Source organism: Excalfactoria chinensis, chromosome 1 (assembly GCF_039878825.1).
Source record: "Excalfactoria chinensis isolate bCotChi1 chromosome 1, bCotChi1.hap2, whole genome shotgun sequence".
Taxonomy (NCBI): Eukaryota; Metazoa; Chordata; class Aves; order Galliformes; family Phasianidae; genus Excalfactoria; species Excalfactoria chinensis.
The window spans coordinates 166,375,169-166,392,077 of NC_092825.1; the positions used below are offsets into that span (position 1 = coordinate 166,375,169).

The following is a 16,909-nucleotide window of genomic DNA, read 5'->3' on the forward strand; positions in this document are numbered from 1 at the left end:
TTTTTCTTCCAGCTTCTTCCAAGTGCATCTTGTTGCTTCATTTCACACTAATTCACAGGAAAAATTAAGATGGTACAAAATGCAGCTTAATAGTAGAAAAATCTTTCCAACTCTAGAATGCCAAAGCTAATTCTTCTCCATAGGAACACTCCTGTGCTACTCATAAAAAAAGAGAATCACCAGTGCTATGGGAAAATACAGAAAAGATGACTGATAATATGAGAAGAAAAGGAATGGGGTACAACTGAATTCAGAGCAAGATGCTATGAAGGTGTCTGTTTAGAGCTGTGCATTACATACATAGGAAATGCGCTAGGGAAAAAATTGGCTGGAATGACAGAGCTGTACATAAATCAAACGTTTCTAGTAATTATGAAACTTGTTTTTTATTAACTTCAGTGGCACTAGACTGTAAAATCATGGAAAAAATTGTTTCTAAGAGTTGCTTTTTTTTCTCAAGTCTCTTCTGCTTACTGGGTAAATGCATTAATGAAAACGTCATTTTAGGAAGCCCGATCATTTTATCTACATTTACTTGGGAATCTCAGAATGTACCAGGCTTTGCTGGCAGTTTGTAGCAACTTTGACCTGCAGAACATAAACACAAATGCACATTGTAATGCACTGAAACATCTCACATACTTTAGTTAGAGCAGGGCTACCCAGAAATAATCTTATGAGGATACAGTATGCTCTGCTCTGTCTGGTAGTCTTTTTCCTTAGGATGGTAAGGCAATTATTATTTAAAAACACACACACATATATATTAGAAGCCCAAATGTGTGAAACATGAGCAGTTTTTGATAATATTGAGATAACTTCTTAATAGTAACACAGGACCTCTGCGTGGCACCTGTAAAATTGCTGCAGGATTATCACTTAAAATTTGTTCACATTCATTCCCTGTTGAAAATAACACTCTCGGGTATTTATATATAGAATTAACAAGATGTGAAAGTATGGTTACTAAGCTTAAAAATAGCCTCTCAAAAAAAAACAAACCCAAAAACTAAACCAAAAAACCCACTACCACCTCTATGATTTTTTCACCAAGCTAAAAGAAAAGACACTTTTAGGTAAATGTGATGGTGTCATAACTTTCCCCAAAAGACAAAGTTCTAGCATGGTCAGGGCATCCAAGCTAAATATTATATGTCGGAAAGATTCATTACCTTGTTGCTGATAGCAAACAAGAGTCAGTAATTGGCAGCATTTACCAGTCCTAGTTACAAGGCTATGTAAAAAATGATTAACATTTTCTATGAGTTCCAGGAATATAGGGGATATAAGCAGAAAAAGCTTCACTCTGGGATTTGAATATAACCCAGGATGGTTTGTGGTCCTATTACACCATTGTTTCTTATGACAAATTTTCACTTCTTCAGAGGTTAACCAGACACGGCACAGTTGGTAAGTGTGTGATACCTCTGGACAAATGTGGTTGCCTCTAGTAACAAGGATAGGGCATCCCCTGTGCACCCTTCAAAATAAATGGAGAGAAATAGGCACTCTAGAGCTTCAGGACTATTTTATGTGTCCCTCTTGGGATAAAATGTGTAATTCCCTAATAATACTTGTTGCTTTTCACAAGGAGGTGATGAGTTCTGGTGTCTAAAGACACACTCAAGGTGTATAAATGAGTTGAGATCAATTCCACCTGAGCTATCTATCCAAGCAGTTGTAAACCCCTGGAGCCATAATCCAGGAATAGTAGCCTCTTTGAGAAAAGAACTTATGTGGTTGGTTCATATGTAAACCTACTGATATAAAACTATCAGAGAGCATCCAAAGGAGGGCTAAAGAGATGGGGAAGGATCTGGAGGGCAAGGGGTCTGAGGAGCAACTGAGGACCCTAGTATGCTCAGCCCAGAGTAGAGGAGCTGAAGGGAGGCCTGATGGCAGCTTCAGCTGGAGCTGAACTCTGCGGTCCCTGTGCGTCCCTTTCAACCTGGGGTATTCCATGATTCAATGAATGAACTGTGAATGAACATTTCTGCTTGCAGAGTGGGGAGAATTTTAAATCTCAGATATTTCACTTAACATGTTTAAACCAATAGGATGTATGAAACAAAGCTATTTGTGGTTTTTAAGATGTCAGCTGGTATATGGTCAGTCTTTCAGCATATTTTCCATTCCTTTAATCTAAATGAAATTTTCTTCACGTTTTTATTTCTTAAAATAATCTACAATCCAAATTTATACTCTAAATCTGTAAGGAATGGTGATAGGTGATACCAGTAAAGTTCAATAATGAGATTCTGGAGTCAAGGTAATTGTGAAGCATAAGTACAGCAGGCACCAACACTGTGTACAGCTTAGGGATGATTTTTGTGCACAACTACAATTACAAAGCTCAATTTCAGTAACAGATGTTCCGAGTTCCTAAGGTTTTGGTTTACAGAACTTATTTTGTGTAAGCAATGTGAAAGAAACATTCCAGTTTCTGGAACAAGTGCACTTACATATTCCCTTCAAAAGGGGAATAAATACTGATTTTTTAAAAATACTGAGTTTTCATAATACTTTTAAAGCCTATAAAGACAACATTTTTATGTTTAAATGTTTGAAACAATGTTTTTAACCTAATCAAGAATATAGCAGGTACTATTATTACAGTGTAGTTATTTCTTTATTAGCACTGCATCCATCTTACATTCTGAGATGCTTTATTCCTATTTGTCCACTGTCACTCAAGCCAGAGATATTGAAGGAATGAGAACTAAAGATCAGAGCTGAGATATGATTAAAATAGAAGTTTCTTTCAAGACGGACAGTTACGATAAAGAGTGGTAAGCAGAGCTAATTCAAAGAAGCTTTTCAGGATGACCTCAATTTTATGATGTGCTGACTCTCTAGGTAATTAAAGACGACCAAGAGCTCAGTGAACATGATTGAATCTGGCACACCACAGAGGTTTCCAGCATGGTTATCTTTCTAAAATAACGTTAATGACTTTAACTTGTCCTAAAATGTCACTTCGATATAATAAGACTATTTGTATCACTGCTGTAAAAATCTGGTTAGTATTTTCATTAAATTGTCTTCCACACTGAAATGTGCCACGCCTTTCACTTTATATACTTTAGCCAATGTATTCTTTGCAATGTAGAAGCATACAAAGATTTCAAGACACTTGAATTTTTCACTATGTGCTGTTCATAATGTCCACATGTTCTTCTCAAGTGAAGAGGACTTTACTGACAAGGAGGTCATAGACTTTCCCTCTTCCAGTTCATTAGCATAGTGGCAGAATGTGCCACAGTCTTCAATTTCCTCACCACAAAGCCTTTGGGATAGGGGAAAGGACCTGAGAACTGTATTGTGGGGAACCACTGTTATTAGGTAATGCTCCCCTTTCTTCTTCTGGATTTGCCACAGGCACGTGCTTCATGCTCCCTTGTGTTGGCAGCTAGGTAAGTGAAAAATAACATAAGGGACTCTATCCACTTCAGTGTTGCATCTAAGACCAGTGACAGCACTATCACAGACTTACAAAAAGAGCTCCAGGTGGGCATCTGCAAGGCGTCTATAACTGTGACAATTATAATGAAGCTTCTGAGGGAGCTTGCACTACGGTGGAGTATGCTGTAATCACTGATGGCAAGTTCCCTTTTACCAATCTTACAGAATAATTTGACATCATCAGGAATGCAGTTCAGTGGTGCAGGGGTAAAAAAAAAAAAGGTTACACCTTTGGTCTTTGGATCCTATTGATTTAAACATGTTAAGTGAAATCTCTGACAAGCTGTGGCCTCAGGAAGAACATCAACCACCTCACTGGCTCAAGTAGAAGTCAGTTACAATAGCAGGTAGAAACCTGCCATCTGTTCTTAGGGAAATCTTTTCTAGCAAAAACGTCACTAACACTGGTGTGTGGATTTCCTCTACTCCTGTTACTGAGTTATCACTGAGGAGTTTCAGAGGGGTTCCCAATGGTCATCCAATGATTCTCCCACCCCAAGAGGAAAGTATCTTCTGTGAGAACAGAAGAGAGTCCCTTTGGAGACACAGCTTCACTGAACCATGATCTGATCAGTGGAGGTAACTTTATCACCTGTGAGATAAATATGAGATATTGTAAGATTTTGAAAATCCCTTAAATCAATCAGTTGTGGGTGAAATGATGAGTGACCCAATTTTATCTGTATGTATTTCCAATGGAGGCTCAAGCTGTTTCCACTAGCACACGGATGGCACTCATGATGCGCTGAATTTGAACAGAAGTTTGTTCAAAGTGAAGCAAGACCTCTCAGCAATCAAGACCAAACTCTCAGCCTGGAATCAGCAGCTGACCTAGTGCAGAAGAACAGGCCTGGGAGATTTCAGCATAAAAGCAGCAAGGATCCTGTTCCGCTGCCAGCTTTGATATGTTATGCTACTAAAAGCTAATCAAATTAAGGTCAGATCTAATCTAAAGAAAGAATCAGAAGAACAATGAGAGAAGCATGAATAACCTAATGAGGAAAGAGAGCACACTGAATGGGCCCAAGAGTGCCAAATGAGACCATTCTGCCTGGTGTAAAACTCATCAAAAGGAATTTAAGATAACAGCTGTGTTTAGGTGAGTGGATAATGACTGCATTCTCCGGGTTGGTTACTGTATGTGTATTCCTGCATGTGTATTGTTTGTAGTCCATGCATATGTACAAGGGCAGCTCCAAAAGCAACATCTCCTATTCATTATGTCTACCAACAAAGTTAAAGGCGGATGTTGGTGGTGGTATGGTATTCTGTTACATTCTGTGGCCGTGAGACAGATGGCAGCAGAGGGGCAGTCTGACATGGAAGTGACTATAAGGCAAAGGCGTGACAATGAATTCCTCCACATATACAAAATATCACTCACTGACATTCATTGATGTTTGCTGAATGTATATGGAGACCAAAAAGTGGATGAATGGTTGGACAATCTTTTAGGTCTTTTCCAACCTTGGTGATTCTATGATTCTATGTGAGCACAGTGAGGTGGTGGATAGTGCATTTCAGCAGTGATGACGGTGATGTGAAAGACAAACCATGTTCCAGAGAGCTATGCAGAGTTTTATGAGCATGGCATGCAGGATCTTGTTCATTGCTGCTGAAAATGCATAGCTAATAATGGTGGCTATGTTGAAAAATGGCGTTTTTCAGCTGAGAATTTGCTCTAACAAATGGTGTTATTGTGCTCTTTGTAGCTTTTGTAGTTTCCATGGAAATAAATAGAAGGAATTACTTTTGGAGAAATTACATACATGCCTACTGGAAATATGTGCTCTTAAATAACACAATAAAGATGGAGTAATTAAATAATGGGGAAAGGTCATATTGACAGATACAAACTTCAGGGTATATGAGAAAGTTTGAATGCTTTGAAGTACATTTCCTTGAGTCTGGAGTTTGAACAGTTTGTTGATATTTCTGCTGAAGGGAACAGATCACCCTTTTACTTGAATGTATGTGGGCTCTCTTTTCCCTACTATTAACTTTTTTATAACACACTAGGGATGCATGACTAACATATTCAAGTAGATATTAAGTACAAACTTATGCAGAAAATATTACAAATGCAATGCCTGAAAAACAAGAACAAATCAAATATGACTTAAACTGGCTTATAAAGACAGCACTTTGAAATACTGACAAAGTTTATGAGAAATGATATGATGAACTATTGGAATTAGGCAAAAAAAAACAAGCATTGTAATTTATAAACTCAATCCCAAGATGATTCAAGAGCATGGGTGCACAAAAATAGCTCACAAACCATGATGGAGAAAATATATTTCACCTGGAAAATTCTTTTCACTGTAAGATTCACATCTTCAGGAAAAGTCAAGGTTTAAAAGGTCAGATATGAAGTGCTACCCAGGGCTATGCTAATGAAATATTTTTAAATATCTGAGTCAAAAATGGTTTTGAGAAGGTAATACATACGATGTCCTGTACCATCCCATCCTTTTAAACTAGCCTTTTCATAGATTTGAGTTCATCAGTGGAATGAAAAGAAAATCTTTGATGCTACCAAAAGAAGCATTTGACAGTGTTTTCAGTTAATGTGAATACAGCATAATGTATGAATGTAAAAGGATGAGTTGTAAATTAATTTGTCCATTAAATGTCCAGTTTTGGGCACCTCAGCACAAGAAGGACATGGAGGTACTGGAGCAGGTCCAGAGAAGGGCAACGAGGCTTGTTAAGGGCTTGGAGAATCAGCCCTATGAGGAGAGACTAAGGAAGCTGGGGCTGTTTAGTCTGAGGAAGAGGAGGCTGAAGGGAGACCTTATTGCTGTCTTCCAGTACCTGAAAGGTTCTTACAGTGAGAGTGGGGCAGGTCTATTCTCACTACTGACTTGTGACAGGACGAGGGGAAATGGCCTCAAGTTGCGCCAGGGCAAGTTTAGGTTGGATATTAGAAAGAACTTCTTTACAGAAAGGGTGGTTAGGTACTGGAATGGGCTCCCCAAGGAGGTGGTTGAATCGCCATCCCTGGATGTGTTTAAGAGCCGCTTGGATGTGGTACTCAGGGATATGATTTAGCAGAGGTTTGTTGTTGTGGTATTGTTTTGTGGTTGTTTTTTAAGAGATAGGCTACTGGTTAGGCTGCGGTTGGACTTGATGATCTTCAAGGTCTTTTCCAACCTGAGTAATTCTATGATTCTATGATTCTATGATTCTAATTCCAGGGCTCATAAAATTATATTGCAATAGAAACATCTTGCTAGTCAAGGAGAAGAGATGCTTTACAAATACTGACTCCTAATTGTAGATTCACTTTCCCATTATGTAATTCATTCTCTTCTGATTGACTGGGCTTTTGATTTGCATAATGGATGCAAATAAAATCTCTGTTCTTCAATTAGTCAAATGGTACTTTTAGTCAATTAGCACGGTAGCATTAGTATTACAAATATGATTAAGCAATTATTTTATGAACGTTTTTACCCTGATTGGCTTTTATACATCTCCTTTAAGATTTCCTTCCTAAATCTTCCTAACAAAACCCCACAGAATCAGTTTCCACTTTTCTGTATTTCTATACACCTTGCCCATAGAAAACCTATTCTTTGAGGGCAAAAGGAAACATTATGAATGGTGAAAGGATAAAAGTAAATCTTCATGAAGAGTCAAAGAGAAGCAGAAGCCATAATATTAGAACAATTGGCTGCCACATGGCATAAGTTGAAACAAAATGGGATGTATTGATCATATTTAATTTGAATACATATATAGGAAGGTTTAATGGCAACCAACCAGTACAGCAACTTGCCTTAAATAAATGATGCTAAGTATCTGCTAAGTATTTAGACTGGGTATACGAAGGAACTTTTTTCCTCACAGAGTGGTCAGGCACTGGAATAGCCTGCCCAGGGAGGTGGTGGAGTCGCCATCACTGGCAGTGTTCAAGAAGCATCTGGATAGGGAGCTAGGAGATATGGTTTAGGGGTTTTCTGTAGGTATGGTAAAGGGAGGAGGGTTGGACTAGATGATCTTATAGGTCCTTTCCAACCTTGTGATTCTATGATTCTATGATCAATATAATTGAGCTCTCAAACTATCAGTATTCTACAACATGAATATCAAAAGCTAATATATTTGTGTATTGGTGCTTTTTAGCTTTGGACATAGGTGCTTCTGACACGAATGGCCATATGAAGCCACTCTTCTTAAATTATTTATTTCTTTATTTTGTTATGAATATCAATATAACATACTTGTTTTAAATGAGGCCGTTTCCCTTGGAAATACTGAAATGTTCTCAGAAGATTTCAGCTCATATGCTGTTAAATATAGCCATATTCTGATAACATTATTTGCACATTTATAACCATGCTCTGACAAAAGCTGACTCTCACTTTCTGGAACAGAGACATCATTCCTGCTATAGGGTTTTTCAAATTCAAGAAACGTGTAATGATGTGGGTCACTTTTGGACTTGGATATAAAGCCTCAGTTGCAGAACTGGCAAAATACCACAGATTGACTGTACTAACAGTGATTTCCCATAGGACCTGTGCTCAGAATGCACTGTTGCTTGCTGTCAGAAATCCATATGTGGTAAATATGTGAACATCCTTGAGCACTATATTTATTAGGCATAGTATATGATTGGTTAATAAATAGTATCTTATCTAGACATAAGAACTTTACAACAGCAACTAAAAAGTAGGCAATGTTATATCTAGGGACGCTCAATTGTGAAAAGCAGAGTTTGTTACTTCATACCACTTGGAAGGAAGGGCAAACACATCCTTTGTTCTTTACAAGTGAGTCGTGAATTCAATCTGTAGGACTGAAAAAGGTTCAGTGTGTTTCCTTCAAACTACAGAATAAAAGGAAAGTTACTGACCACAGTATAATTGCATTGCTCTGTCTCCACTGCTTAGCTATAAAAAGATATGTTCTAGCACTTATCACCGTGTTTCCAGAAAAGCAGTCTATCTTGAAATTCGACATTTGGACTGTAAAGACAGCAGAACATGTAAATCAAGAAGGCCATTTGTGTCAGCATTGTTGGTGATACTGTTCTAAATCAGAACGACAGAGGATGTGGTCCCTGTTCATATGACACCAGCTGAAATGTATCAGTCATGGCTTTCCAGTCAGCACCTTGAAATTCGTAACTACATCTGAAGTGGATGGGATTTCTTGAAGCAGTATTCTCTGTTCCCAAGGCTGCATGTTGTGGCACTTGATATCACATTCATCAGTGGCTTGACAGTAGGATCAAACACACACTCCGAAAGTTTGTGGATGACACCAAGCTGTGGGGTGCGGCTGATGCCCAAGGAATAGGATGCCATCATCATCATCAGACCAGCTTGAGCAGTGGGCCCAGGAGAACCTCATGAGGTTCAATAAATCGAAGTGCAGGTCTAGTACCTCTGATCCAGCAACCCCCATTATCAATACAAGCTGGAGGATCTGATCACGGAGCACAGCCATGCCAAAAAGTACCTGGGGGTACTGGTGGATGGGAATCTGGACATGAGGCAGCAATGTGCCCTCACAATCCAGAAAGCCAGCCATATCCTAGGCTGCATCCAAAGCAGTGTGGCCAGCAGGGCAATTGTATGATTGTGCCCCTCTGCTCTGCCCTGGTGAGTCCTCACCTGGAACACTGCACCAAGATGTGGAGTCCTCAGTACAGGAGAGATATGGACTGTTGGAGTGTGACTAGAAGAGGGCCACAAAAGCCATCCAAGGGATGGAATGTGCCCCCAATAAGAACAGACTGAGAGTGCTGGGGCTGCTCAGTCTGGAGAAAACTCCAGGGAGATCTGAGAGCAGCCTTTCAGCATATGAAGGGGGACTGTAAGAAAGAAGGGGACAGACTCTTTATCAGGGTCTGCTGTGATAGGACAAGGAGAAAAAATTTCCAACTAAAGGAGGGAAGATTTAGATTGGACATAAAAAAGAAGATTTTTACAGTAAGTGTGGTAAGGCACTGGAACAAGTTGCCCAGTGATGTGGTGGTCCCTGGGGACACTCAAGGTCAGTCTCTGAACAACCTCATCGAGCTGTAGGTGTCCGTGTTCATTGCAGGGGATTTGGACCAGATTACCTTTAAGAGTTCCTTCTTACTCAAAGATTCTGTGACTCTACGAAAATAGCAGAAGATTAATAGATGGTGAAAGTATGAAGATAAGACTTTGGATGAGCAAATAGGTTCTATTGCCTGTAATTACATAGTCACTACCTTAAACTGGAAAAGAAGCATTTTTTCAAAATAAAAATAGAAAAATATTACTTGAAACTGCATTTAAAAAAAATCATGTTGAAGTGCCTATCAATTGGTATTTAACCTGTATTTCAGCGTGGAACTCAACAGAATATTTATAAAGTATTACAGAATTCCTATTTACTGTGGAACTTGTCTCAGCTTCTTTGCAATGGAATGCATGGATCTTGTTTACACTGATATTTAAGGTTGTCCTTGAAAGTAACGTTTTTCCAGCATCACCTTTGTAAATTGCTCTTATCTGTCAGTATCATAACTTAGCATTTGCATTGCAGACAAATGCATTTGCTTCTTGCTCCTTCTGAGGACCCCTTCACAGAATCACTGCCATCTCTACTTTCAGACTTGACATCACTTATGGGTGGTAGAGACAGTGACATAATTAAAAGATAGAGACATTTAAAACTTCTTTGTTAGTTTCATGGTCTTCCAGGACATCAGTGAGTGTTACATACATTACACAGCCTTGTGCTCTGATATTTGACATTTTTCTTTGGGTTGAGCTAACTTGGTTTCTAGCACAGGTGGCTAGCAGCTTTAAGGCAGACATCAGTGTTGATGCCACCATGTAGATATGAAAGACACCGAGGCCCTGGAGCATGTGTAGAGAAGGGCAATGAAGCTGGTGAAGAGTCTGGAACACACGGTTATTCGGTTTGGAGAAGAGAAGGCTCAGGGGAGACTTTATCACTCTCTCTACAACAGCCTGAAAGGAGTTTGTGGCAAAGTAGACGATGGCCTCCCATGTAACCAGTGGAAGGACTAGAGGGAAAGGCCTCACATTGTGCCAGGGGATATTCAGGTTGTTTGTCAGGAAGAATTTATTCTCTGAAAGGGTCGTCAGGCACTGGAATGGGCTGCCCAGGTGGGTGGTTGAGTCTCCATCTCTGGAGCTGTTCAAGAACTATTTAGTTTTTGTACTTGTATATTAGTGGTAGGTGTATGGTTGGACCGGATGATTTTGGAGGTCTTTTGCTTGGTAATTCTATGATTCTTTGACATTATAACAATATACTGTAAATTTTGAAATAATCTGTATTACCCACTATTTCAAATCAACTGAGAACAGAACTGAATGGGATTTTAAGCATTACAGTTGAGCCCTGTCAACACATAGCAACACTCTAGACCAAAATGTGCTTATTGTTGACAGGTCAATATCATTAAACAGATAAGCTGCCAAATAAACTTGCCCAAGAAGTAGAACATTATAAATATTTTGAATTAATCTCAATATTTTGTTTCAAATGATACAACAAGAACACATGAGAAATGTAGGATAGCCATTGTTAAATGTAGCTTAAAACAGTGTAATTGATTTTAAATGACATTCAAAGAAGAATTTGTCCTTAAAAAGTAAGATAGTGCAATGGCTATTGGAGAAAACTATTAGCTTTAATCCTATTGAAATATTATTAATTGATAATGTACCCAATTAAATTTATAGAGAGCTTCTTGACTATGTAATTAAAAAATTTCTATGTCAGAAGTGCTCATAAATACTTTATCAAGACTGAGACAATCACAGGAAATCAACAAAATGCGACCAATCCCTACAAAATGTTCATTATAATGTAGAACTCTAAACATTGCCCAAAGTCTGTCATATCCAAATTCCACTACAGTAGAAGAAAGTGGAAATAAATATGTAAAAAAATGAACATCCCAAGTCCATTCAGTCTTCATGCAAGTACATGACATCTCACTGTAAATTAATGTTGGATATCAAGAAGAAAATTAAAAGACGTGTCTTAATAAAGTTTCCCTTTTGTTTGCCATGATTTGAAAATTTAGTCACCAAGATACAGACAGTGTTCTTGATAGCTTAAATCGTCTTCTGCTACTCTCTAATAGTCAACCCTATAGGAGAAGGAACACTAAGACAAATAATGATAGAAAGTAGTAGACTGCCAAGGTATGAAAGGACAGAAATAGAACTGTAAAGAACTTTTATTCATTTAATTCTTCTTTGAACCAACTTATCAAGTGAAATAGAAGACTTTCTTGAACTGAATGCAGGCTGAGTTGAGCTCATAATCAACATATTATAAACTAATTTGGGATCCTCCAAATTACACAGAGTAATGCACTAAGAAATGCCATCCCAGGATTAAGGAGTGTTAAGTCATTAAAGATACTTTATAGAGATTTTCTAACCCCAAATCGTTTTTTAATTATATAGAGTTTTTTAATTATACAGACTGACTTCCAATAAGCAACTTCTATTTCCACATGCAGAGAAAGTCACTTATGTGTTCTGAATTTGTAAAATCAAGGTATATAGAAAAACATATATTCAGTAGATGATGTTTTGATGCATAAGTTCTTACCTTAGCTGTTTAAAAGCTTCTGCCTTCACGAGTGGTGTTTCTACGGAGTGTTCAAAAAGTGCTCCTTCAGGCCCTGGAAAGGAAAATGTTCAACTATTACCAACAGTGACAGGGAATCATAGCTACTTTGAAAACAGAAGAAAATATAAAAAAATATATTTAATAATTAATGAAACAATTATTAAATAGATTCTGTTTTACTGTTACTGTGTTGGCTGGAACTACATAATGCAGAGTTAATGTTAAAGTACAGGTGTAAATTAATAAAATGATGTTTAATAAGTGTGAAGACAGACAAATATTTCACTACTTCCTACAAAAAAAAAAAAAAAAAAAAAAAGGGAAAACATAAATAGGATTTTTACAGTGCAACTTCCATTAGAATTATTAGAGATCAGTAAAACTCCACAAAACCTTTGCAAATATTACAGATTTAAATAATCACATTAATTTTAGACTATAGCACAAAAAAGCTGGCACGTTGTTTCATCAGATTTCCTCCTGTTGTAAGTCAGTTTTGGTATACGCACAATGCTATTTATGCATGTAAAATGGTAATGACTATAGTATCGGATTGTTTGGCTCTTGAAATAAGAGTAGTTTCAGCCCAACACAGGAGAAATGTTGATTACCTCTATGCGGGTGGTACATGCGTAGGTGGGATGAAGCAGGTCAGCCAAAGGATTATTTCATTATTATAAAGATGTAGGAAAAATATAATCATTGCTATTAACATTTTGCAAAAGTTTTATTAATAGATTTAACAGAAATATCAAATAACTTATCTAGCCATCACAATAATCATCAAGTAATAAAAGGTAAGTGGAGTTAAGTAGTTCATCCATATGAACACATTCCATTTATCTGCTATTGCTGACAAATTCACAGAATGACAGAACTGAAGGGGTTGGAAGGGAGCACTGGAGATCACCCAGTCCAATCCCCTGCTAAAGCAGGTTCCTACAGTAGGCTGCACAGGAAAACATCCAGGTGGATTTTGAATATCTCTAGGGTAGGAGACTCAATAGCCTCTCTCTCTCTTGTTCAAGCACCCTGTCTCACTCAATAAACAATGACGTCAAATTAAAATACATGAGTCTATAACTCGTGAATTTGTCTCCATATTATGCATCTCCAGCATGGATAGACTCTGTGTTCTGCCTGCTTTTCATTTAATTCATCTGCCATTTTTACATTTCCATACAATAGCTACAGCTCATCACCAGCTACCTGTAGTTTTAGTACTGATTAAAGTGGATTTAAAGGTTAAATGTACAGATATTTCTATCAGTGGTTTTGTGGAAAAACACGAGAAATTCAGTTTCACTTATATTCAGCTGAAAGTCAAGAAGCTGAGTTACCAGAGCATGAAAAGTGAGCATGAAATACTCAGGTCCCATAGCAGATTAATTAAACATCATCTTCTGCACTTCCTGCACCTTTTTTTATTTTTATTTTTTTGTATTCAGAAAAGCACTGGTTATGACATTATTAAATACATCCATATCTTTAAATTGCAAATGAGATGACAAGCTTGGTTGATAAAGGTAAAAGTATAGGCATAATAAATTTCCATAGGCATTTACTTTGACGCTACATCACTTTTTGATTAAGAGATTAGAGCAACAGAAATCAGCCCAGAATGCATTACATGGATTAAAATTGGCTGATGGGCCTTAAATGAAATTGCAAACAGAGAACCACGAGTGAAGGAATGTGTTACTAGTGGGGCCAAACTTGGTGTAACATTTATTCATGGATTTAGATTTTAAAAATAATGAATTCTGATGATAAAGCTACTGTATGTGTAAGAGGGAATTAGAAGGTTTGTTTACATATTCTAGAGTGTGCACCCCTAAGAAAAATTAAGATTCTGCCTGAGTTGTAGAATACTGATAGTTTGAGAGCTCAGTTATATTGATCATAGAATCATAGAATCACAAGGTTGGGAAGGACCTATAAGATCATCTAGTCCAACCGTCCTCCCTTTAACATACCTACAGAAAACCCCTAAACCATATCTCCACCACCTCCCTGGGCAGGCTATTCCAGTGCCTGACCACTCTCTGAGAAAAAAAATTCCTTTGTATGTCCAGTCTAAACCTCATCTGGTACAACTTGTGGCCATTTCCTTGAGTCCTGTTTGTTGCCTGGCAGAAGAGGCCAAGATCCTCCTCATCACAGCCTCCCTTCAGGAAGTTGTAGAGTGCAATGAGGTCTCCCCTGAGCCTCCTCTTCTCCAGGCTAAACAATACGAGCTCCCTGAGCCACTCCTCATAAGACTTGTGCTCCAGCCCCCTCACAAGTTTTGTTGCCCTTCTCTGGACACGTTCCAGGGCCTCAATGTCTTGTAGTGAGGAAAGAAAAAAATCAAACAGTTCCCCATATTAGATATAAAAAACTGCAAAATGTTCTTTGTGTGTTTTAAGCCTGATACAGTCCGTTTCTGCATAAACTTTCCAATTGATCTTACTCTCTATCAAAAGATGTTTCCAAAAATCCAAAAATAATCTCAGTGCAGAAAGTATTGCTAATTTATCCTCCATGATAATAGTATAATTTAAATCTCAATTTTAAAAAATTAGATTGAAGCATAGCAGGCATGAATGTCTTCTCACTAATATTAATTTTACACTGAAATAACCTTACTGACTTCGATGAATTTATTTTATCGAAATTGATTTATTTTATAGAATCTATGATTCTATGATTCTGTGATTTTTGACTTGTACTACAGTGTAAAAAAGAAATAAGCAACATTTGTTTCTGCAATATCTACTAAAGCAAGCAATTATCCTCATAAGATTCATATTGACAAGTCAGAATATGTGTCTTAGCATAATGATTTCTATTCATGTACAAATGATTTTACTTACTTTGAACAGAGATAGACCTTTTCTCAATCAGTTAACAATTATGCAGTTTTTCATATCTTTGTTAAACATGTTTTTCTATTAAAGTTTAGCATCCCCTGGGCAAACAATAATCATTTGATATGGTTTCCTGGTTAAACAAAGTTGTATTTTCAATTAGGTTAAAAAGTAAAAGAAAAAAAAAAACTTAAGATAAAACCTTCAGGCATAAACAAAGTTTATTAACACATTTATTATAACTTAACTTTTGCTTTGAAACATGAGTCGTGTGATTACTATCACATCCATGGTTTTGCACAGTGAAATAATATGAATCGATCCATTAAAATTAAGACCTCAAGATTTCAGAGGGTCAGTAATTAGCAAAAATGATATGGCAATAAAGTTAAAAATATTGAAAATGTAACTGAAAGCAAGTTACATGATTATTTCAGTATGTTCTTTGATGGAGTCTTCCAGATAAAGAGAATTCACACACTGACATATCTGTTTTAATGCACCCTTACACCTGGAAAATGAAGGTTGACTTTATCAGGTCATACGAAAGGAAACAGCTTTTCTTGTGACAATTTTGACATTGTACTTTTAAATGAGTACTTTGGTGATTTGTAGAAATAGCCTAAAGCAAACCTGTCTTTTGATAGACGACATTATAAATACACTGTAAGTATTACACTGGGACATATATCCTACACATAGAGCTGAAATACAGTGGCTTTCACCTTGAAGGAAAAAGCCAAATAAGAATACCGGAGTCTAAAATGTTTTAAGAAATAATACAACTGATTTTTCAAATAGAAATGTGCAAGATTTTTTCAGCCTCAATTAGATGTATGCACTGAAAATATTAAATAATTTAGAAAAATATGCAATTACAGTTCCAATCAGAAACTGTGCTTTAACACAGCTTTAAATTAAAATACATATATAGACATATATGCATTCTTACATACACATATTGTTACTTTTCCCTTAATGCTTTTGATTATTTATTGAAAAAGTCAGTATACCTTCAGATATATAGTTTCTAATAAGCTAAATCCAGCATTTTTTTAACAATGGCTCATTTTAAAATGCCATTTTATTGCATTATGCTTGTGGCTATTAGTTGAGCATTTCTTAAACTGTTACAAACCTGTGACTCGAAGTTTATCTGTGCCAATGACAACCTCATTTTCATCCACTGTAAAAAGTGGCTTGCCATCCTTTGAGTTGATCTGAAATTGTTGGCCGTGGAATTCTACCATTTTAGGACCTGCAAAACACAGTAGAGTGATAGAATAATTAGATCAGCTTTCTTCAGCTTCCTATATAAATTGCTAGCCATGCTGTGGTCTTAATTTAGTGACTTATTTCACAATATTAATGATCATGAAGCATTCAGATAGTGGCCCTGGAAGTACTGAAACTGAATACACATATTTACATTTTCCAATCTGTTGTTCAAAACTGTGCCCGCGGTCATGCTATCAAGTTGGGTTTCAAGACTAAATTTAGGAAATCCCTCTCACAGAGACAGACTTTTGCATTCTTGATGTTGAATCTGCTGAGATTCTTTGATCAGTGTGAGTGGTTGTTCTTTTTGTTTAAACAGAGAAAATAATTAACAAAGTAATCCCTTTTGATTAGGGAAGCTCAAATGCTTTAAAACCTAATATAAGGGCAGGACCCTCAGCTTCCAGTTTAGCTCTGTGTATCTAACAAATATTACTGCTCATGTTCTTAGAGGATTTTCAAAAAGCTGGGAGTGTTTTCAGTTGGATTTTGTGTGCAAGAGTCTTTATGTATCAAAAGATTCTAAATCCAGTAAAACATTCTGTTCTACAGTTTTTTCATGGTGAGTAGGTATAGACTTAGGCCTTAATATTTCTCATTTTAAACAATTAGGTCAATTAAAAATTCACATCACATTTGTTTGAGTATCTGTTTAATAGAGTCATCATCAAATTCTAAATTCAGAATTGCAGATAATTGTAGGTAATGCTCTT

At 37.0% G+C, this 16,909-nt stretch overlaps 1 protein-coding gene across 4 annotated transcripts in view; it reads right to left on the minus strand.

The window, feature by feature from the left end:
• SGCG (sarcoglycan gamma) overlaps positions 1-16,909 on the minus strand; it is a 109,281-nt gene that overhangs the window by 8,009 nt on the left and 84,363 nt on the right. For all 4 annotated transcript variants that reach the window (XM_072339958.1, XM_072339968.1, XM_072339987.1 and 1 more), the window contains 2 exons: positions 16,057-16,176; positions 12,049-12,121 (listed from right to left, as the gene is read on the minus strand). In XM_072339958.1, coding sequence (XP_072196059.1) covers positions 12,049-12,121; positions 16,057-16,176 — 193 coding nt within the window. The remainder of the gene's footprint in view (positions 1-12,048; positions 12,122-16,056; positions 16,177-16,909) is intronic.